The sequence below is a fragment of the Vicia villosa genome, linkage group LG1 (genome assembly GCF_029867415.1).
Source record: "Vicia villosa cultivar HV-30 ecotype Madison, WI linkage group LG1, Vvil1.0, whole genome shotgun sequence".
NCBI classification, from domain to species: Eukaryota; Viridiplantae; Streptophyta; class Magnoliopsida; order Fabales; family Fabaceae; genus Vicia; species Vicia villosa.
Window position 1 is genome coordinate 228214394 of NC_081180.1, and position 23118 is coordinate 228237511.

The 23118-nt window shown below is 32.6% G+C and overlaps 2 protein-coding genes and 1 long non-coding RNA gene across 9 annotated transcripts; 1 reads left to right on the plus strand and 2 right to left on the minus strand.

The window, feature by feature from the left end:
• The first annotated feature begins 5156 nt into the window (after window positions 1-5156).
• On the plus strand, window positions 5157-8120 carry LOC131644942 (protein NUCLEAR FUSION DEFECTIVE 6, mitochondrial-like). Of its 7 annotated transcripts, XR_009296794.1 has the most exons (5): window positions 5157-5394; window positions 5503-5624; window positions 7110-7164; window positions 7603-7648; window positions 7835-8120. XR_009296794.1 is itself a non-coding variant. In XM_058915570.1 (4 exons), exons 1-3 carry the CDS (start codon window positions 5252-5254, stop codon window positions 7127-7129), a joined length of 285 nt encoding a protein of 94 aa, XP_058771553.1. In that variant the 5' UTR covers window positions 5157-5251; the 3' UTR covers window positions 7130-7164; window positions 7835-8120. The 7 variants fall into 7 exon arrangements, 6 of the variants coding, with proteins under 6 accessions (XP_058771553.1, XP_058771552.1, XP_058771556.1 ...); XM_058915570.1 differs by lacking the exon at window positions 7603-7648; XM_058915569.1 differs by lacking the exon at window positions 7835-8120 and having other exon boundaries at window positions 7603-7812.
• Window positions 8121-11255: 3135 nt separating this feature from the next.
• On the minus strand, window positions 11256-13539 carry LOC131623370 (uncharacterized). Its single transcript, XR_009290183.1, has 6 exons — window positions 13313-13539; window positions 13019-13236; window positions 12672-12861; window positions 12315-12406; window positions 11968-12031; window positions 11256-11539 (listed from the first exon to the last, which is right to left on the minus strand). It is a non-coding gene; the product is annotated as an uncharacterized LOC131623370 (long non-coding RNA).
• A 7332-nt stretch (window positions 13540-20871) lies between these two features.
• LOC131623377 (uncharacterized protein At4g28440-like) lies at window positions 20872-22508 on the minus strand. The gene is made up of 2 exons (XM_058894396.1): window positions 22100-22508; window positions 20872-21235 (listed from the first exon to the last, which is right to left on the minus strand). The coding sequence occupies exons 1-2, from the start codon at window positions 22359-22361 to the stop codon at window positions 21045-21047; spliced, it is 453 nt and encodes a 150-aa protein (XP_058750379.1). The 5' UTR covers window positions 22362-22508; the 3' UTR covers window positions 20872-21044.
• Between the last annotated feature and the right edge of the window lie 610 nt (window positions 22509-23118).

Here is a 23118-nt window from a genome sequence, read left to right on the forward strand (position 1 = left end):
CCTCTGTGAATTTTTTTTACTTCCATAGGGTTATCAAGATATCCTTGGTTTGACTGACTCTTGGACTCAAAATATGCTAAGTTTTCATTATTTGATCATTATGTCAAACTTGACCCATATGTCGAAGGTTTGCTTCATGTAACCCTTTTTGAGATTCTGGGCATGTTTTGAAGGGAGATTGATCCTAATCTTGTGGGTATGTTCCTGAGACTCTTTTAAATCACGCCTGCCCCATTAGTCAAACCCTATTGGTCGACTTAACTAGTGTGTTGAAGACCGAGTATTTTCATACTTAGTCATTTTTCAACGAGTTTGCTATCATTCCTTGTCGAATCCTTTAGAGAGAATTTCCAGACTAACATTACTACATTAATATTAGAACTAATAACCAAATAAATAAAAAATAAATAGTCACATAAATGCATGTAAAAGAGTGGTGCATCTGTTAAGCTACTTGCAAGTAAACATAGAGCCATCTCCTTAAAATTTATACATCATAACCAAAGCAGCTGCTCCTCGATTATATCTACCACATTTTGACAAGTTCCTTAAAAGTGGTAGATATTTTTATTTTACAAGAGTAAAACTCTTGTCTACAAAAATAGTACAACCAACCAACATCAACATATAAGCTCTCGAAACATAGTTGATTTGATTAAGACCTCGATGGTGTTCAAATAAAGTAACCAACCACTCTAGCCTATAATGTGGATTCTTACAAGCACGTACCTCTTGTGTAGTCTCCTCTATGTTCACTCCTAAAGGTAAAAAACTAGAGCAACAACACTTTTTCGTTGATACGGGATGGGGAATCCTAAAATTCACCCCCAATTGAAAGGTGAAAAAGGCAAGAAAATCGTCTATAGTGTTCGCCATTTTACCAAATGGCATATGAAAGGATAATTTTTCTGGACACCATATCTTAGTCATCTTCAAACTAGTTTTATATAATCAAGATAGAATAAAGTCATTCAACCAACCATCTATCACAAAGGGAAGATACAATGGAACTCACAATATCAACTTACTCCTATGAGCGCAATTTTAAGTTCTTTCTTCGGGCCTTGGTAATGAAATAAGTTTAAGTAAAAAAATTTAAAATACAAACAATAATTAAAATTAAAGATTATTCAACTTAATAAAAAAGAATTACTTACCCCTCCTTACCATAAGTGGCGAGCAATGTGATACTCATATCATACCAGAAGTGGCATGTCATACTACCCTCTTTAAAAATACTACAACTACTCCATAGGTCCACCTTCTTGCTCTTGATGTGCATCCATCGTCTGCTAAGCTTGTACAACTCCTCTTCCCATGCTTTCATGTGGAATAACCTTATTGCCATGTCCTCGGCTAGATACCACTAGTAAAAAAATTTAGACAAATTTGCCGAAAAAACTACATTGGAGGACTCTAACTAAAGACCTCTGGCGGCTAAAAAATTAACATTCCATGAAATCTTATACTAGAGATATTCAACAAGGAAAATAGACTACTGGATTACTTTTGCAAAGGACCGGATAACTTAAGTCTAAGATCTCTGATGAGCTATAAGAAAAAATGATTTGACCATACAACTTACTATTAAAACTTCTAGAACTAATATGTGGACCGGACAACCTACCTTCAAGACCTTGGGAGGTTAGGTGAACATGACAACTTATATGCAAGACTTATGATACTCAAACTTTCTTCTAATTCTCTCAACTTACAGCATATAATTGAAAGTCTTCAAAACAAAATGAGAAAAATAAAATGAAAATTTTTAAACTTGTACTATTTATATAAGGGTATAACACTCAACTTGTCTAAATTATAGGGGTAGAGGATAATTGTTGGGGAATATGGTAAAATTTCCTAGGGAATTTCTTTTTACACATTGTAGGGGTAAAAAACCCCTAAAAATTCTAAAACGTCCTTCGAGATGCATCTCCGAACGCAACCATAACCCCAAATTTCAAGGTGTTTCAGAAATGTATCTCTGAAAACACCTTATTTACACTTGAACGTTAAATTTAAACATTCAGTGATATTATCGGAGATGTATTTTCGAAAATATTTAGCCTATACCACCTTGATGCATGAACTGTTTCATTCTCTTCATTTCACTCCATAACTAAAAGCCTCTGAAAAACTTCATCCATTCTCAATCTATTTTTCATCTTCAAACCAAGTTTCAGGTGTTTTATCAAGTCAAAGAGAGCATAAAAAGCTGCAATTTAAGGTAAACTTTCCTAATTTCATCTCTCATTTCCTTGCATTGAAGTTGATTTATGGATGAAAAAACTACGTCTCTTCGAAAATGTACTTCCGAAACCCACCTAAATTATTTTGGAAGTGCATATCCAAAACTGTCTGTTACAGAAACATAATTCTTAACATATTTTCCATTTTTTCCCGTTTGAGATATGGTGCACCCCGACATGTTTCCCAAAGTTGTTTTAGACAAGGTGAATGATGATGCTAAACCGGATGAGGTGAAGGACGATGTTAAAATGATTGTTGTCGAGATAGATGTTCGGCAACAATTTACAAATGATCAAGTTTTCAATATTCATCAACATATGCTTGAATGGGTCTAAATGGAAGCTAGCAAACTCTGGTTTGGCGTTGTGATTGGAAGGTCCGACAACGGCACTAGCAAAACCACTCTATTGTGCGACAAACACTTATTTCGGAGTTGACGGTGCATAGGGAAGATTACACATGACTATATGGGAATAAGGAAGGATTCGATAAAATTCACAATGCTCTTGTTCCATGTGTTACCAATTCCGCACCACCTGAAAAGTTGATGTGCTTCCGTGAAATGTGCCATCTTATAGCCAGTACATATGATATGGTGTGTATCGATCTGACGAGATATGGTTTTTCGGAGACATTTTTCCCACTTCGGAGTCGCTAGCCTTAAGACCCATTCAACCGCATCATTTGTATTGGGCATCTTATATCACTTCATTTTGTTCAGGTTTATTTAAAATAGAGGTGTCCTACTCCGACTACTTTAGTGGAATGGACGCCAAATTCCACAAAAAGGCGGAAACTTGGCCGAATCATTTTTTTGGAAAGGATTGCTGAATTCACCAAGTTGACAGAGCTTGAGAGAGAATCAAATAGGGAAAATTCGAAGAAAGAACCAGTTTTAAATTTAAGCGGTGACAATTTGTTCGGTACATCTTAGAGTGTAATCGAACCATTTTTTGTATGTATTGTTGTACATAATGTAAATTCTATTTGTTTCAATACATATATAATATATCTATCAACATTTTACCGATGTTTACTTTTTCCGATTCAATTGTTTTTATGTTTCTATGGTACTGATTCTTCCTAAATAACTTCAGTTGCTGGTTCTGCATAATTCAAAAATGAATATCCGAAATGTTTTTAAAAAAACCATCAGGGCATGTTTCGGATATGCATATTCGAAAACCCCCTATTTTCGTTAAAAAATAAGGGCTGAATTCGGAAGTGTATATCTGAAACATGCCCTGACACAGGATTAGAATTCTTGGGACCAAATTGCTCCAAATCTTTTATAAATAGGGTCTCTAAACCATTTCTTCAACATCATACACCACAAATCAGAGATGACCCAAACATATCTTCACCTTGCTTTTGTTTACTTCAATGGTGCGAAGCCGCCACTTAAATTTAGATTCTACGAGGACACGCCTCTCACCGAGCTGATTTCCATACTCAATTCTCTCCTACAATATCCATAAAATTGGAAGGTAGACTTATTGTTCACCATCATGATTTAAAGGTTATGTACAGTTCACCCAGTTTACACTGAAGTAAATGTACAGTTCATCCAATTTGCACTGAAGACGGATGACGACTTAAAGGTTATGTGGAGTACTTTTCATCGATACTCTACTAAGGGTTCGACTAAAGTGGATGTGAAGATTCAGAGATCGGGAGAAGATGTTATCATAATGTTACAACGTCCTTAGTTACCCGTTTATAACAACATGTAATGTTAAATTTCTATTTCAATTAGGGGTGTTCAAAACCAAACAGGCCCAATAGAAAACCGCAAAACCGAACAAAACCAAACCGAAACCGCAAATAACCGCATTTTGTTCAGATGCGTTAGGCCATTTTTAAAACAAACCGCACGGTTCAGTTCGGTTTGCGGTTTGTATTTTACAAACCAAACCAAACCAAACCAAACCGCATTATGCTACAACCCCCAAACTTCACTTAACTTATATCCAACCCAAACTCAAACCTAATATGCCTTTGCCTTACAATTGCAAATGATTTTCTCTTCCTCACACTTAAGGTTTCAATTTAAGTCTTCTTAAATATCTCCTAACGGTATTATGTCTTCTTCTCAGCTTCTTTTCCAAATACATATAACCTCTTCTTTTCTAGTCTTTCATCTTTTAAGTTCATTCTTTTTCATCTTATTATTTTTATTCTACTGTTCTCTCTTCTAATTACGTTTTTAATATTCCACTTTTTATCTAATCTCTCCTCTCTTCTGCTCTTTCTTTTTTTTATCTTTTCTAATATTTCGTCTCTCTCTTTTTTTCTTTCTATTTCATTATAATATTTTTGATATTGTTTTATGCTATTATTTTATGTTTTTTATTCCACTTTTATCTAATCTTATTTTTGTATATTAAATAGAAAGTTGTTATCCAAATATGATGGATTTTGTTGTTATTTGATAACGTATTAATGACTAAATACAAAGTTATGTTGTCATCGATATGTGTATGTATGATTTAATAAATTTTTGTAAAAAAACCGAACCAACTGAACCAACCCAAACAACATTAGTTTGATTTGGTTTGGTTCAGTTTTATTTCTAAAAGCCAACCGAACCAAACCGAACCGCACACTTTTTTCTCTTATGATTCAGATGATTTTTTACGTAAAAACCGTCCAAACCGCACCACAAACACCCATAGTTTTAATATTTATGTAATTTCGACTATCTATGTTAAATTTATGTCAAGCTTCTCTAGTTTATAGATTTTATTTTCTGAAAATCATTATTTCAGATATGTACTTTCGAAACCCACCAATGAGTGAATTGAAAAATACATCTTGAAAAACACTCCTAAAAAAATAAAATACGGTGCGTTCGGAGTATTGGTCCCTTATGAGCCCAATAATACAATCCAAGCCCATAACCCATTGTCCAAACCCTAGGATTCAAAAAAATCAGAAATGAAGAATTAGAAAAAAAACCCACCTAGCAAAACCCCGGTGCTCGTTCCTCCACCACACTACAATGTCCGCCGCCAGATGTTTCCTTCGCTCCGCCGCTTCTCGCGTAGGAAGTAAGGCGAATCTAGCCGCCGGAGCTAAAACCAGAACTTCACAATCAACGTTCCGGATCCCAAAGCAAAATTCAACTCCTAATCGCATTTCCAGGTAACAACGTTCAATTTCAACTATAATCTATGTTGTGCTTGTGATGTTATGAACAATCATCAAAACCTAATGAAAATCTACTCGAATTCGATTGAAATTGTTGACTAGATTGCCGGTGGAGATGAGTTGCGGTGTGCAATCGTTGCTTCCTTATCACACTGCAACAGCTTCCGCGTTGCTCACTTCAATGCTTTCGGTTTCTCGTCACTCCTACGGTTGGACTCCCGAAGGTATTAATTTCTCTTTTACCTGATTGCTATTTATCTATCATCACTGTTTTGTGATTGTTTGATTGCTTATCATTCCAAATGCAACAACTTGTTCTTCACATGCTAATTTTTTTCATATGCTGTGCTTTGAATTGTGAAGTTAAATATTACTGCATAATTCTAACTGTTTAATTGGGTTTGGAACGGAGTTTGTGTAGACGTTATTGGTGAATCTAATTGTGAGTGTGTACTATACCGACACTGACACGTCGACAATGGTAATTATTTGAAACTGAATCAATTAAACATAATCACAACTGTCGGTTTTGGACACCGACGCTGACACAGACACACCTTTTTTTCAGAGGTGTCGTGCTACCGAGGTTTGCACCCTTCATTTGATGGAAGAATCTAATTGCCATCTTGATTACTCAATAATGAAATTAGTCAGACCTGTAGCCAAATATGATGGATTATACACTATGTGAAATTAAGTACTCTACAAGTTGAATCCTAATTTGTAGATTTCAGTAAAAATTGAATTTTAATCCACTATGAAAGCGAGAACCCTCTATAAGTTGAATCCATAATTTGTAGATTTCCTTAAAAATTGAATTTTGATCCACTATGAATGCCAGAAGACAAGTTGATTTCATAATTTTTAGATTTCCTTAAAATTTGAATTTTGATCCACTAGGTAAGCCAGAACCCTACAAGTTGAATACATAATTTGTAGATTTCCTTAAAAATTGAATTTTGATACACTCTAAAAGCCAGTTCAGTGCTTTGGTAATGACTCAATGCAATATTGCTATAATGGCTTAACTTTGATTTTTCTTATTTGCTTTTGTTGCATTGAATAGGATGTAGGCCTTTTTTTTTTCTCTAAACGATTTAAATGTTAAAACTTGTTGGCTCGATCTTTTTCTTTTCTATTTTTACCTTTTCTGAATGGGTAGGGAAGGTGTGTGCTAGTGATGAAAATATTTACTGTTCAAACATTTTCAGTTTTATTTCTTTCAATTAGGCTCTCTCTTGCTCTCACAATGAAAGGATGTTATTTTTTCCCCTTTGTAGGGCAAGAGAAGACTAGATGAGGATCAAGCATCAAAGATGGTGTGACATGGATTTAGTTCAATTTTTTTGGTTTTGAAGCATCTGAGAGTTTTTCTTCTGTAGATTAGTGAGAGGATAGATCTCTAAGTTGAATGTAAAATTTGATACAGAACACCATATCTCGTAGAAAATGTTTTCGGGCTATGGTGCAACTCAATGTTATTTCTTATTAACTTCCCAATCACATAAATTTGTGAGCAACATCTTTTAACTAAGTGCTGTGACTTTGAGCTATGGAGCAATTTACCTCTCCCTTTCTCTAAAAAGATCTATTATGGATTGTGTTTTTTAGTGCATTCCCGATTTTAAAATGCCTAGACCTTTTATATAAATGAACATTCACTAGAGATAATCATCTGAAGACCATACTGATTGATTGTATTCACTCAGATTGCAATGATGATGTATGATGAATGACAAGCGGTTCGTGCAAAGTTTTATATAGGTGCGCTCTGAATAAGTTGTTCGAGTATTTTTCTCCTTTTGGGATTTGGAATTGGGAGACTGATTTCTAGATACTGTTTGTATGATCACTGCATTCTGGTTTTCTATTCAAGCTTTAATGATTTTGCTCTATGTTGTGTATTGCAATGGAAGTGCAGATGCATGCAGTATATGAATATTGATTAACTGCTTTGATACACTTGACTTAATGGTTAATAGAATTTGTGGTTAACCACGATGCAAAGTGATATAGTTATGCACCTTTTGTAAATTTTCTGCAGTGGTTCATCTCAGAATGTTAGTTCTTAATTGAACATATCTCTTTAAGGAACATCTTTGAATTGAATCCTTCTATTTTTCTTCTGCCCACCAAAGTATTTTATACGTTTCTGCATTCTTTGTGCAAACCCTATTTTGACATTGCTGTTTTCTTGTTTAGGCTCGTGAACATTTGCACTTTGGCTTTAGGCTTGGGGACTACCCATGTAATGTTTCTGTCATTATGATGTGCTTTGCATCGATAGATTTTGTTTTGTATCTAAACGATTTGCAAGTTATAAATTACAATTGTATATTACCATGTTTTAGAAATTATGTTAGCCATTTGGTTCTGATTACGTGTTGTAGTGTATGGTTTATGTTTCTTAAATTGTTTTCTTTTTGAATTCTAGATGGATGATTGCTGTTATTGGGTGCTGTTCATTGCGCATACTTTCCATGGATTTCAGTTTACTTTGTTAGGACTTCTTAGAGGATTTTCTCATAAGTAGAATGTGAAAACTTCAAGAATTAAGTTGTACAAGCATTCAGAGCTGGTAACATGCTTAGGTATGATTGTTATTTTTGTTCAATCAGCACTGCAACATTTGTTTGCCTGCAAAATAGAAGATTTATTTCACCCTGATATTGGAAAAGGTTTAATGTCTGGGTTTTGGCCATGATACGCTGGTTTTCCAATTGACTTTTAGTAAATTATGTTGGAAAATAAATTTTCCTTTATACAATTTTGATGGGTTGAATGATACTAAGAACACAATGCACAGTGATGGTGCAAATTTGACTATGACGATAAAAAACTTTAGACCAAAAAAATGGCTTATGCTGTTGTTCATTAATTTAATTTGGCAATCTACTATCAAACAAATGTTATCTACGTTGTTTCACCAATCTAATGCCCCTTCTTGGGGTTTTTTTACAACTTAATTGGAGACCAGCATCGAAGTAGCTTTGCAGGAGCATTCCCTGCATCAAATGTATGACCGATATGATAAAAATTTATGCAATTCCAATGAAACTAAATCCTCACCAAAGGCTTTTTTTATAAAACCTTTGTGATCAAAGTTCTTACATTTGCGAAAATTGCATTTTTCAACTGTCCTTCCTCAAATCAATTTCAGTTACCACTAAACGTATATACAAAAAAAGCAGTCAGTTTGAACATTGCAACTTTCGTATGTAAAAAGAATAGTCTTTGTTAGGAAAAGTTAAACATAGATAACAAGCTAAACATAATAACAACAACAATGTAAAATTTATCACAACACATTGACTAATCTCAACTAGTTCAAGGTTCAATACAGCACACTCGAAACAAATATTTAATTTCTTCTCACAACTCTCTAACATAACACAAGTATAAAGGAACAAAAATATAAAGCAATATAAAAAGTTAAATATAAATTTAAAGTATTTTTTACTAATACTAGTACTTAGACCCGTGCGAGGCACGGGTTATATATTTTCTAAATAAAAAAATATTTTAAAATATTTATAATTTAAAATTTTTATCTATAGTAAAATTACTATTGTATATATAAAATGTTATTAATTAATACATAAAAAGTTAATATACCTTTTTTTCTATAAATTATAAAGTAATTTGGACATTTTTAATTTATTAATAATTTATATAAGTTTTAAAAAAAATTAACTCCTTAAATAAAAAGAGACTCAATCAAGATGACATTCAATTTTTTTTTTTTTACTAAAAAGATGACATTCAAATTAAAAACATATATTTATAACAATTATTATAATAAAGTTTATCTTTTTATTAAAATCAAAACAATATCTAAATTCTAATACGGGAAATAAAGTAATTTGTTTTTTTTAATTATGTATGTTATAAATAATTAATTTTAAAATTACAAGTAAATTAATAATAAAATTTGAACAATCATTTTCAATTATTATAATAAAATTTCTGTTTTTGTTAAAAATAAATTGTAATAGTCGTCATAAGAACAAAAATTAAACTTTTAAAAAGCTATGAAATAAATTCTTAAACTTATTATAAATTTAAATTTAAACTTCATTAATTATGTTTTAATATCAATATAAGTAGTATATGTCATAATTTTAAACATAAAAAATGAAATATATCCTATATATTTTATATATAAGTCGATATATTTTTTATATAAAATTTGTAAGTTATTGTAATATATATTTTTTCCATTTATTTTTTCAGACAAACAATTTTTTTTTTATAATTATCAATCTTAGATTTTAATACAACAATAATTATTTTATAAATATCACTATTAATTATTTATTGGAGAGAATGAAATGAATGTGATTAAATTATAAATAATGAATGGTATTAAAAAATAATAAATGTCATAAAGAATAATATATTTCATGAATATTATAATAATGATTCTATGGTTTAAATGACTCTAAATCAATAGTTAACTTATTCCCGTTATTATTCCATGTTTAAATCAATAGCTTAATTTCAATATCATATGTGTTTGCCATATCAATACCCGTGTGTTCACACAAGTACTGGTGTGGTATGTTAAGTTGCCGTCACTTACTTACAATTTTGAACAAATAAGACATTATGATGAAATAAAAAAATCGAATAATTTATTAGTTGTTCCTAACCAAAATAATCTATTAAAGAGATGATAAATCAGTTTCTCTAATTTCTTTCGTATATAAATACACTTAAATTAATTAAACACAAATTTTCTCTATATTTTTTTAATTGCAAAAAAAAATTAAGTTGATTTGAATTGAGACAATGAATTCAAACATAAAAGTGAGGTGGAACCAACCGATTATCTACGAAATTCAATATTTATATATCTTTTTCTCTAAAGTTTAATATTTATAATATTATTTTAATTATATAAATAAATTATAATAATGATCATTAATTAATGTTTATTTTATAATAATGGTCATTAATAGGTGTTTAAAACAAAACAAAATAAAAAAATTTATAATTCTAGTACAATGTTCTTCATGTATATTGGAGTATTTGGTATCATTGCAAAATTAAATTTCAAAATAATTGAGAAATATATCAAATTAAATAGAATAAGATTTTAATAGTATTATAAATTACTACTTTTAATGTTTATTATTGACTAAAATTAAAATACATATTGATATATAATTATTGCAACATTGAATATTTTTATATATTTGTCTGAAATTATATTGGTCTAATTGTGATTGGCGTTGGACTTAGTAGGTCGAACCACGATTTGATCCCCCGCAACTGCGATCAGGAGGGGGATGAAACCACTTGATGCAAGAACTCGCCTCCGAACCGGACTAAACCGGTGGTATAAAGTAAAAAAAAATTACTACTTTTAATGTTTATTACTAACCAAAACTTCAATTAAAATACTTTTAAAAGAGTTCTAATTATTTTTCTATGTTTATTTGATATTGCAGCCATGAATAGTAGCAAGAGAAAATATTTACCAATTAAAAACTAAAATACGTTGGATTTTCAATATTTATCAATTGTTATTTTAATCTTGATTAAAGTATTTCACTCAACATACAAATACTGCAGGTCTATCACCGAAGTCTTTCGGGCTACTACTTTGAACACGGATGATTTAGATGTTCAGTTTGAAAGAATAATGTTATTGATTTCAATCTATTTGCAAAATAAAATCTTGTGTTCAATTCCATATATATATATATATATATATATATATATATATATATATATATATATATATATATATATATATATATATATATATATATATATATATATATATATATATATATATATATATATATATATATATATATATATATATATATATATATATATATATATATATATATATATATATATATATAACAACCAAAAAAGAGTTACAGTTACAAAACAAACAACCAAAAGCTCAATTGTCACCAGATTGATAATATATTCTGTAGTCTGCAACTATAGTAACCATTGAGGTTTTCCCTTCTGTAGCCAAACTTGAGTCCAGCAGTTTTGATAGAGGCAGTGGGTCATTTGATCGAAAACTAAAGTCCCCTGACACTGCATTTAGATGTTGTTCCTCTGAGTTCTTAATTCCCACACTATATTAGTTGTTTGGTCCTCCTTATTTTGCACCCTAACACATGAAAATTAACATTTTATATGTTAAAAACAAATGAATATAAAAGAAGACACACACATTTTATATGTTAAACTGATAAGAATAGAGAACATTTTCACAATCGATTATTAAGAAAAACAACATTTAAAAATTGGGTTAAATTCAACATTGGTATAACTTATATTTTGACATATATCTTGATGATTTTAAGTGAAGGAGAGTTGCATTTCAGCAACAACTAAGTGTATCAACACATGAAATCAGCGTATGTATAACTTAGAATCAAAATCGTGAAAGCAAAATTACTGAACACCGAGACATTCTTAATTGTCGGAGGCACGACTTGCTGCCGTATGTAAATGAATGTTCGAAAAGAAAAGTAGCAACACAAGTCAATGAACTGAAGAAATAACTGCAAATAAGCCGAAGTAAACGGTTTATACCTCTAGAACCGATAATAATCAATGCTGACTGAACAAAGAATATAATGTATCCAGCATACAGCCCCTGAAATAACAACGTCAAAATGTTAATTGCAGACAACAGAAAATTACAAATTGTGATTCAAATGATTCCTATTATTCAAATGATCATATGCTAATCTTTCATATGATTCTCTTGCATTTCAAGAACAAACCTTCCTGAAATATCAATATTCCTTTCATGTTCTGTCATTCTTTGATTAGAAACTTCTATTCTTGCTACTTCCTTTAGTTATTCAATTTTCAATATACAATAAACACTAATAATTACATATAAAATTATATTTTCAACATATATTTATATATACCTTTAGACATCATAAACAAAGCTCAACCTCGTCTTTTTTAATCCTTGTAGCTACATCCACAAGAGCATTGGCTAAAGCAATCTCTTTTGTTGCTGTAACAGAAGTGCCAATATAAACCAAATTAGACCAAACTTTGAAGAGAAGATAATTCCTTGAAATGAAACATACATCAAACAAACAAAGTGTCTAATATCAAACCACAGTAGGTACCAAAGAGCTATGATATATCAAAATCCCACAGCTATAAAAATAATTCAAACACAATGAAAACACTAACCTCAGAAAATTCAATACAAAAATAACATAGTCACGATTATTATCGCAACAAATATTCAAATCAAAGGTTAAAAAAATTACCCGCAATAACAAATTGACAATTGAATTGCATCCGCTTGTATGCACGACCGCGTGACTTCTTCTCATGTCTTGCTTCGCAACCTTAGGAGTTTCCCTCTCACAATAGTTTAATTTAGCTTTATACCGCACGAAGCTTATAAACAAAATCCGGGGAAAAATGTATTTTCAAGAAGCATATCTCACTCCCAACCTGAAAAGAAAGAAAAAATTATCATAAATCTTCAACAATTTAGTTTTTCAATTAAAAAAAGATTATTCCCAATTCTATGAAATATAATTTCGAACCAGAGTTGAGATCGAAATAAATGGTATTAAAATGCAGTAAGCCCAAAAACGAAAAGCATTACCTGAGATGACTACCGATAGAAATCGTCGCTGCCGGGACAACTTTGCGTAAAACGCCTCTGACCGGAGCTCCAACCACCGCACCTAAGCCACTGTCGTCGTCGTTCTTCAATCAAAAGGTATCTTTCCTCTATTTTCGATTTATGTGCTATTTGCGTTTGATTTTGAGCTTAAGGTTTCAAAACCCTGTTTGTAGATCTTGCATTTTCCTTTGAGTTTTCTGAAAATTTGTTTTGATTTTTGGAATTAGAAGAAGAAAATGAACCTAAAAATGTAGAAAAAATTTATATTCAGACCTTGTCGTAGCGGCACCACCGCACCTTCACCGGCCGCCGCACGCTCATCTTCCCGCCGTAGAACTTCATATTTGCTCCGCCACGTTTTCTATTTCCAGCTACCATATGGATCTTTTGAACTGGAATTATTTTCTTTCGTTTGTATTTTGAGAAGAGATAAACTGAATGGTTTCTAAGAGAGAGGCATTGGATTTTATGATGAGAGAGGGGGAATATTTGATTTTTTTTTTTTAGAAAACAGAAGGAATTTAATGGGTTGATTTTTTGATTCATGTATGTTGTTTTTGAAAAGCGTAGAAAAAATTCAAAATCAGATAATTACTCCTTAATTCATGATTTTGGTCATCTCAATGTGACTATTTAGTTTTTCTCTATGTGAAATAATTAATTTTAAAAAAATCTATATAAAGTCAATTATAGTAAGTTTTCTAAAAATAGCAAATGTAAAAATAACAAGGACTCTAAGAATGTGACACTTGGCAAACTTGCCAAAATACTCATTTTGCTTTTTTATATTGTATGATGTTTTGTAATAATGACTGTAATTAATTTATTATGGACCAGGATCCTCTTCTGTTGTTTCACTACTGGTGTAGCTGCAATCTTGAGCATTAAATTCTCTTTAATACTAATTAATACTTAATGTACATTTTTTCCTCTAAAAATTTATGATGGTTGGATTTGAAGCATAATGGGTGGACTCCTTGTGTGATTTATTTAACATGTATATTTACAACTAGTACCAATAATCTTCACCTTGATTGAAAATAGTACATCAGTTTTAATTGTTTGGACCGACAATCATAGCTTAAAAGAATTATCATATTTTACCATAAAGAGTACAGTCACTTGAAACTACATGATTCTAAGTATTTTCACATTATCTTCACCAACGATCATAGTTAAAAGACTATCATACTCCATTAGACGAAGAATGTACTTTACTTGAAGTTAAATCACTTCAAGAATTTCCACATGTAAAAAATCAGACTGAAAATTTATGGCGCAACTTTCATGTTGACAGGAAGCTCTTAAATCATCCATATAATCTTACAACACACTTTGCATCAATCTCAACCAATGTCCATGTGTTAATTCGTTAGCAATAACTCATCCTTTTTCATGACAACCAAAACATTATGAGAACAAACATCTCAATTTTCTGAATTATCATCTCTCCCAAAGCGAGGGTGATTGATAGCTTTTGACTAAGGGTCTCCTTTTTACGCTACTACATTATCATCTCTCCCAAAGCGAGGGTGATTGATAGCTTTTGACTAAGTGTCTCCTTTTTACGCTACTCCATCACAACACTTATTCTTTACATGCCCAATCTTTCCACATTTCTATCATGTCAGACCCTTTTCATTTTTTTTCTCGTATAAGACATTCCTTAAGTAACCAACACTAAGTTTGATGTAGTATTATCCACACTCTTCAATCTATTTTTCTTTAAAAATAATTTTATCAACTACTTCCAAACTCAAATTTTCTTTCACATGTATCAACACAAGTTTAATATGTTTTTAAGAAGATGGAATAGACCTTATGAATCTAAAAGCTTTATCTTCGTCATCAATCTTGACTCCAATAGTTTCTCATTCATAAAACAAAATCATTGAAGAAACTTAGATGTAGGGGTGGCAAGCAGGCATGCTCACCCGTTTAGGACAACCTCGCAAAACACAAGGCAGGGCGATGCGAATATTATTGAAGGCACGAGAATAAAACATTGACCCGCCCCGCAAAAATAAATATTAATGCACACGTCGGTAAAAATGCGGGCGAGACTGACATATTAGAGATTATGTGCCTAAAACCTTGGTCCGCCTCACAAAAATGTGGGAGAAACAGACATGTCTGACAGATCGGACTCGTTTAACCACCCCTACTTAGATGATTAATACTTCGAATGTTCATTTATATCTAATCTATAAAATTGCTCCAAACTATCAAACTACTCATTCAACAACAACCAATTTGAAATACTCTTTTTTTTTTATATAGTTTTTTAAATTTCTCCCTAAGTTCTTTGGTTGACAATGTATGAACATTCTCAAAAATATTTCTAGACAATAGAGTCCACATTCCGACCTATTTGTATCTCTCACAGTGATCTCTTGTTATTTCCATTTTTCATTTAGACTTTATCATCTACGATCGACTTTACAAATGTTGACCGTCAAATACAGTAGTTTGTTCAGTTTCAATGAGAATGGCACTAGACTGTGGACAAGTCTACGGACTGAAGGAACCAAAGGTGTTACTATAACAGGAAAGGGAAATAAGAATTGTTGTTGCAAAGAAAATCTTTGGTGCGAAGTTTTACAGAAAAAATATGATAGAGAGAACATCAAGGAAAATAGTGTCGTGATTAAACAATAAGCTTTGTTCAACTTCAACTAAATCATGGTAATATTGGGTATTGGACTTGGTAATGGCAGGAATAGCATCGTTAATATAATTGGCATCGATAAATTTTTTTTAAGAAGATTGTTCTTTCCACCCTTAGGGATTCTCCCACACTACTGTGAAAAGACACAAATGTCCCCAACATCCGGAGATGCATTTCCGGACACACCTTTTTCACACACAACTGAATCAAAACTGGTGAGAAACCCTTATTCCATAAAAAAAAAATAATTCGGAGATGCATCTCCGAAATGTCCCTTAGTTTATTAGTCAATGAGCAATTCGGAGATGCATCTCCAGAATTCTCCCTGTTAGATCAAAGCAATATCACGCTGAAACAACAATGTGAGAATGAAATTGAAATAACTTAAATTAACTCCAAAATAAACATTACATTGATAAACATTACATAAATTTAACATTACATGTTATTAAAAACAGGTGGTTCGGGACGTTGCAATATTCTTATAATATCGTCGGTTGATCTTTGAATCGTCGCATCCACTTCAATAAGACCTTTTGTTAAGTAATGGTAAAAGTTACTCCATATCACCTTCAAATCATCATCTTTCTTGAATTCAAAAAAATTGAATTGTATATTCTTTTCATTGTCTATCGAGGGTGAACGGTACTCAAGTTTGACAACTCTGATTTTATGGATATCACAGGAGAGTATTCAGTTTGGTTTTCTGATCGACGAGAAGTATGTCCCCACAGATCCGAAATTGAAGTGGGGGTGTTGTGCCATTGAAATACACAAAAGCAAGATGATAATATGCAGACATTCTGGTTTGTTTAAAGAAAATAGATTGAGAGGCCTTATTTATAGAACTTGTAGAGCAATACGACCTTACAATCATGATCATGGTTGCATGAAATACTTTGGAGATACATCTCTGGACCCGGTTTATTAAAAAAATAAGGATCTCTCTGGAGATGCAACTCTAAATGGTCCCCTATTTTGTTTTTTTAATTAATAAAGGGGTATCCGGAGATGCATCTCCAGATCCATCCAAAAATAATGCAGAGAACCATGCTAATTAAGCAGAGCAGAATTTGGAAAAAAAATTGTCCAAAAAATACCACCAATTTTATAACATTATGTGGTGCATTACTTACAAAAAAATGTGTTACATTGTTAGATTACAACTAAAACACATCAAAAGTTGAGTCACTGCCTAAATTTATTGGTGGCTCAATCTTCGACCTTTCCTTATTTGCTTCTTGTTTAATGTCGCTCAACTTGGTGAACTTTTCCATCCTTTCAAGAAAGTGATCTCGCAATGTTTTAGCATCTTGTGGGAAATGTGTCGTCCACTCCGGTGATGTCTTTGGTATAGGACATCCCGATTTCAAATAAACATAAATAAAATGTTGCTTTTTTTATAACCAATCAATACATATGATGCCTTCAGATGGACTATGAGGAGGCTTACTCTAAAGTGGAAAGAATGTTTTCGAAAAACTACATCGTGTTAAATTAATGCACACCATATCATAAGCACTTGCTATAAGATGTCCCATTTCCGGAAAGCGTATTCATTTGTCAAACGGAGTTAGACCAGTAAGACATGGAACAAGATTATTGAGAATTGTATCGTAATTTGCATTGTTCTCATATAGCTTTGTGTATGATTTTCTATGCATCGCCATCTCTTGTATAAGATAACGGTAGGCCAATTGGTGGTCATCCTTTCCCTTACCGAGTAAACTCGAAACAACTCGAAAACCACAGTTGTCATCACTTTCAACATTTAAAATCCGCTTGATATATTTGTGCATAAAAAGTGGCATCTTAACAATGAATTTGATTTTTTGTAATGGCGGTGGAGGAGATGGTTTTATAATGCGTGCACCCTTCAATTTTTTTGTGTGGGGAATTTGGAGTACGGGAATCCGAAAAATGTGAGTCAACATGCTCAAAATACGAAGGAGACCGTCTCGCGGAGCTGTCACTTTGAGTCGTTTTACCTTTTTAGGGGCACCTTTTGTTTTAACAGGTTCCAACGGTGATTACAAATTCGTTGTTTCTGGATATGCAATCTTCCTAAGTTGCTCTTTGATGTGCAATTTCATGATGTCGTCAACTTTCATGAATCTCTATTGGACCACTTTTCACTCAATCATGATAGATATGTTTTTATTTATCATACTTCCTCACGCCACCATTATCAAAACGGAGTCAGGTCCAGTGAGTGCAAACTTCATCCATACGTATTGGTTTTTCATGCTTCATCTTCTTTGAAAGTAAACAAGCACATCGAAGACCGTAAGTCTTCCTGAGTGTACATCCATACTTTGAGCTATCGAAAAATGTTTTATCCACCCGTTTAGCCTCGTGAAAAATAAAATTCAATGTCATCCGAGATACGTAGTCAACCAACTGTGAATAAAGGATGTTGTCTTTGAATTAGTGTTCTAACACAGTAATACTCTGACCAAAAGATATATGTATCTCATTATGTTGGTTTCAGAGCATTTGGTTCACGACGTCCCAATCTCGACAAAAATCACATTTACTATTTCTCAACCAATTCTTCAGTCTAGCATGCACAGATTCAACTCTGTTAGTTGTTGTATTGCCAAAATGTCGAACCTGATCGGTCCATGCACAAGAAATTTTCTCTTAACCTGATCCAGAATCGTGCCCTCAACATATTTCAACAATATGGATATATCGCACACTCACTTTTGAAATGTAGAACAAATTCGACATATACTTCTTTTGTGGGGGAACTTATTATACCATTCCATGCATCCATTATCTTTTCCACAACCACATCAGATTTAACAACTTTACCATCTTCACCTTTGACTTGTTTCGCACCAACCGCAGGTTTTACTCGACTTGTGACATTTTTGGTTATGTGATACTTCCAAAGTAATGCAGAAGAAGAAGGAAAAATCGTTGCAACCAAATTCATCAGTGTGGTGTCGCGATCGATGATTATGACTTGTGGCATGTTTTTTTTGTCCTTAACATAGTCTTGCATAATTTCAAAGCCCATTTAATGTTGTCCTCTTTTTCAGATTCCAAAAATGTAAAACCGACATAATAAGTCGTCTCCATAGAAGTGACACCAACAATTTCCAAGACTGAAAGTTTATACTTGTTTGTTTTGTATGTTAAGTCAATTATGAGCACGAAGGGAAAAATATTGAAAAACTTCACGAAATAGGGATGACTCCAAAATATATCTCAGACAGTGACTTTATCATCACAAACTCTGTACCTCGAAACATAGTCGTCATCTTCCAAAAGCTTTAACAATTGTTGCATCTCAGATCTTGATCCTCTTACCGTCTTGTTGTCTCGAGCACGCACGTTGTATATTTGCTTGATATTTAAAATATTTATAGGTCTTTTCCGTTTCAAAGACACGAGCATGTTTTTCGGCGCCACCATGTTTAATGTCAAGTCTGAATCAAGTTCCTCTCCTCCACAACAAGGCGACATACAATGGGATAACCAGCTAAGATGTCATTCAAGCCATGATTATGCATGCCAGAAATCACATTAAACTTCCATGTCCCATCCGCCATACGGTATCCGCGCAATTTAAAGGGACACTCACATTTCCTCGTTCCCATGTCATCTTGTTTCAACTTCCTATTCATTGATTGATACATGCCATTTCTTTCGCATACCATTGTTACAAATGCTTGTCTTCTTTCTGAACCATTGTCGGCCTTCTAATTATAACCTCAAACCCCAATTTTCGACCTCCCTACAGACCCATTGTAGCATATGTTCACGAACAAACAAAAAAACTTCTTTATTTATAAATTATGCACGAACATCTACCTTTACAACGGCCGGTCGAGCATCCGATTTAACATCATCATTCGCTTCTTCTAGGTGAACATCATTATTCACTTTATCTGATTTAACATCATGTTTCACTTCAACCGGTTTAACATCTACACTCACAATAGCTTTGGGAAACATATTCGGGTGCACCATATTTACTACCGCCAATATAATGTGAAAATTCAAATATCAGGACAATCCGAAGATGCACATCCAGACCACCAATAAATTTGTTCGGAGATGCACATCCGAACCACCAATAAATTTATCTGGAGATGCATCCTCGAACTCAACGTTCATTTTTCATCTTCAAACATGAATTAATGCTAAGAATGAGGGATGCAAAGAATGATCTATACATGCAATTCAAGCTTGTTTTGTTCCATTTGAAGTGATGAAATACAAAAATGATGTTTTGGTTTTGAAAAGATGATCGAGAATGAGAGAGCCTTTTTCAAGGATTTTTTGCAATGGCTGCTTGTTTTAGCATGAAGAAGAAGCTTATGCAAGGTGGTGTTTTATTAACTTTTTCACTGGGCATTTCCGGAGATACATCTCCAAAAATATCACTGAATTTTTTTCAAATCAATTGCGTGAATAACAAAACCCTAAAAATGAGTGTATAAGATATTTCAAAAATACATCTCCAAATACACTCAAACAAAATACAAAGATGCATCTCCGGACGATATTTTTTAAAAATCGAGATAAAACACAAAAAGTAGAAGATTTGCATGACTTTGAATGCGCCCAGAGATGCATCTCTAAATGCATGGACAAATTTGAATTTTCAAGAAAGTGGTATGCTCATACAAAGGTGGAAAGAACATTTCTCAAATTTAATGCCAGGTGAAAGGAAAAAAGAATCAATTTGCCTTTCAAAATAACCAAATGAAAAGAAAATCAAAGTCATGCATGACTAGGCTAAAGTAAGTCTATTTTAAAATTTAAAAAAGAAAAAACAAAAACTCTAAATTCTAACTTAAAGTTAGAATAAATTCGAAAAACAATATTTGCTCATCTACAAGTGAAACATAGGTTTTTGCTTCATGGAGGGCCAACTTGTTTAAAATTTTAGTGGATGCAAAACAAGTTTTGTCATCTTAAAACCTAAAACAAATTGACTGTGCTCCATTTTTAAAGTTGCTGGTTGGAATCCCTTGATAGGTAAGGAGTTCAAAAAGACAGTGATACATACCAAACATAACTCAACATAAACATGTCTATGTGAAAATTCTTTTTCCTAGTTAACCATTCTAATTTCTTGTGATTAATAGTAGCATTACAAGAAAATTTCAAGAAACATGTCATATTTTTCTTAACTTCACCGAATACACTTAAATATAGAAGTAGCAAAACAGTGCTCGAGTAACAAATTTAACCCTAGAATGAAGTCAAGCGCGTTAAAACAAAAATCCAGGCTAATTAAAGCGAAAATGTATACGCCAGTTAAGTTTTACCATAGCAGCACCCAAAACAAGAGACAGGTTGTTTTGTAACTACGTATTATTATTCTTCAACCGCGTTCACCAATTCATATTCAATGAGAGATAGGTTGTTATCCTCTTTGACGACGAACTCAGCAGGATCAGTGACCTCAATTCGCCCCCATTTGTCAACAGCCAGCCTCATTGATCCCTTAAACATGTCAATCTTTGCATTGCGAATGATTACAGTATTTCCAGCCTTCATCAACTCAACTGCAAAGAAACAAAACCAAACCTTCTCATCACATAAGTTCATTCCTTATACGGATTAGTACAAGGATCCATGTCAATGTAACAACGCAATAAAAACATATCTTTTAGATGAATTCTACTAACAGAAATCATTGGTGTTGGATAGAGTCACGGTCAATTGCATATAGTGTCATTTTAAGAATTTCACATCAGACAATATAAGGTCTGAATATGTGCTAATAAGTGGTGGAATCATTTCTGTACAAGTCAGTTTTGTAGAAATGACTTTAGGCCAAACTCTAATTCCTTCATGGTATCAGAGCCTATCGATTCATGTAACCAACCATTTATATATGCTCATCAAACCGGCAAACCCAAAAAAGTGTTGGGCGCAAGGGAGTGTATAAATAAAAACTCAAGTCCCACTTTATAGAGATAAGTTAGGCCAAAACTTCAATTCTACCATTCCACCACAATTATGGTTTAAAAGACAAAAAATCTTGATGCCGCAATTAATAAAATCGGTATCATTGATGTTTTTTTTTCATCTTAAAACCTTAGTTTGAAACACTTATATGCAAATGAAAGGATATAAAAATGAGTAAAGCAAATTGTTGCAACAAAGTGCTAATAAAAGGGGATCTATAATAAGCATTAGATTAACACAACAAGTGAAGAAAGCTTGTAAGATCCAAGTAACAAACCTTATCAGCACTAATTAGAATTTGGGATATAAAACAATAAACCTAACCCCAAAAAATGCAGATCCTAAAAACAAAACCCTAATAGAAAAAAAAAACTCAAAATTAGGACAAACAAACCACAACCCACATAAAAAGTTATCATTTTAGAAATGGGAAATCAAAAAAAGTGAGAAAGAAGAACCTTGTTCATTGCGAGCGGTGAAAATGATGGACCCGGTTTCATCGCCGATGAGACACTCAGAGATGAGAGTAGGACGAACGATGCCACGGGAGGAAGAAGATGAAGAGGGTCTTGGTCCTTTCTGCAAGACGGTTTCAGATGATAAAACCTTAGCGATCAAAGTGTGGCCGTTGGTTCCTGGTTTCATCTGATCTACTTTTGTGAAAACAGGTTTTCTCTTTGCGGGTTTGGTGGCTTCTTCTTGCACATTTGTTGTTGCCATTGATTTGATTTGATTTGGTTGGAGACAGATTCGAGAGAACACAACACAACACAGAGGTTTTGTTTTTGATGTGTTTAAAGAAGTGTAATAACAACAACACTAGTGGAACTGCCTCTTCCACTTCTCTTAGTTTGGTGGTTTTGTTGTTGTTGTGGAACCAATGGATGAATCCATTGGGCCTCTTAAGCGACATGTCGTTTGGTATCCTATCATCATAATATGTCACGTGACATTTTTTAACCAAACGTTTCAACTTTTAAGTACTTTTTTTACAATAAAGAAAATAGTACTTTAGTTATTACTACTATTATGAATAATTAATTATGAATGATATTGGTAACTATTATGAAAGCATTTGTTAGATTCGTGGGTAAGTATGTATAATCTTCATGAAAGATTGATATAAGTTGGTAGTACAACTATAAAGAATACTCAATTCAATTATAAAAGTAGGAAGAAAAGAAGTGATGAAGTTGTTGGATGCAAGTCATAGTTATCCAATATCTAACAACTTATGAGTAATTTCATGTTCATGTAGTGTCAAAGAAATGAGGAGTAAGTGTGGTCATAAATGAGAAGAATGAGTTAATTCTAACTTGTATAGTTTGTATAGACTATTAAAGATTCAATAGTTTGTATAGACTATTAAAGATTCAATACAACAATTAGGAAGAATCGTTTTTCTCTTTCAGTCATTCACCAAATGTTAGAGAGATTAGTTAGACACATATATTATTGCTTCTTAAATGAATACTTA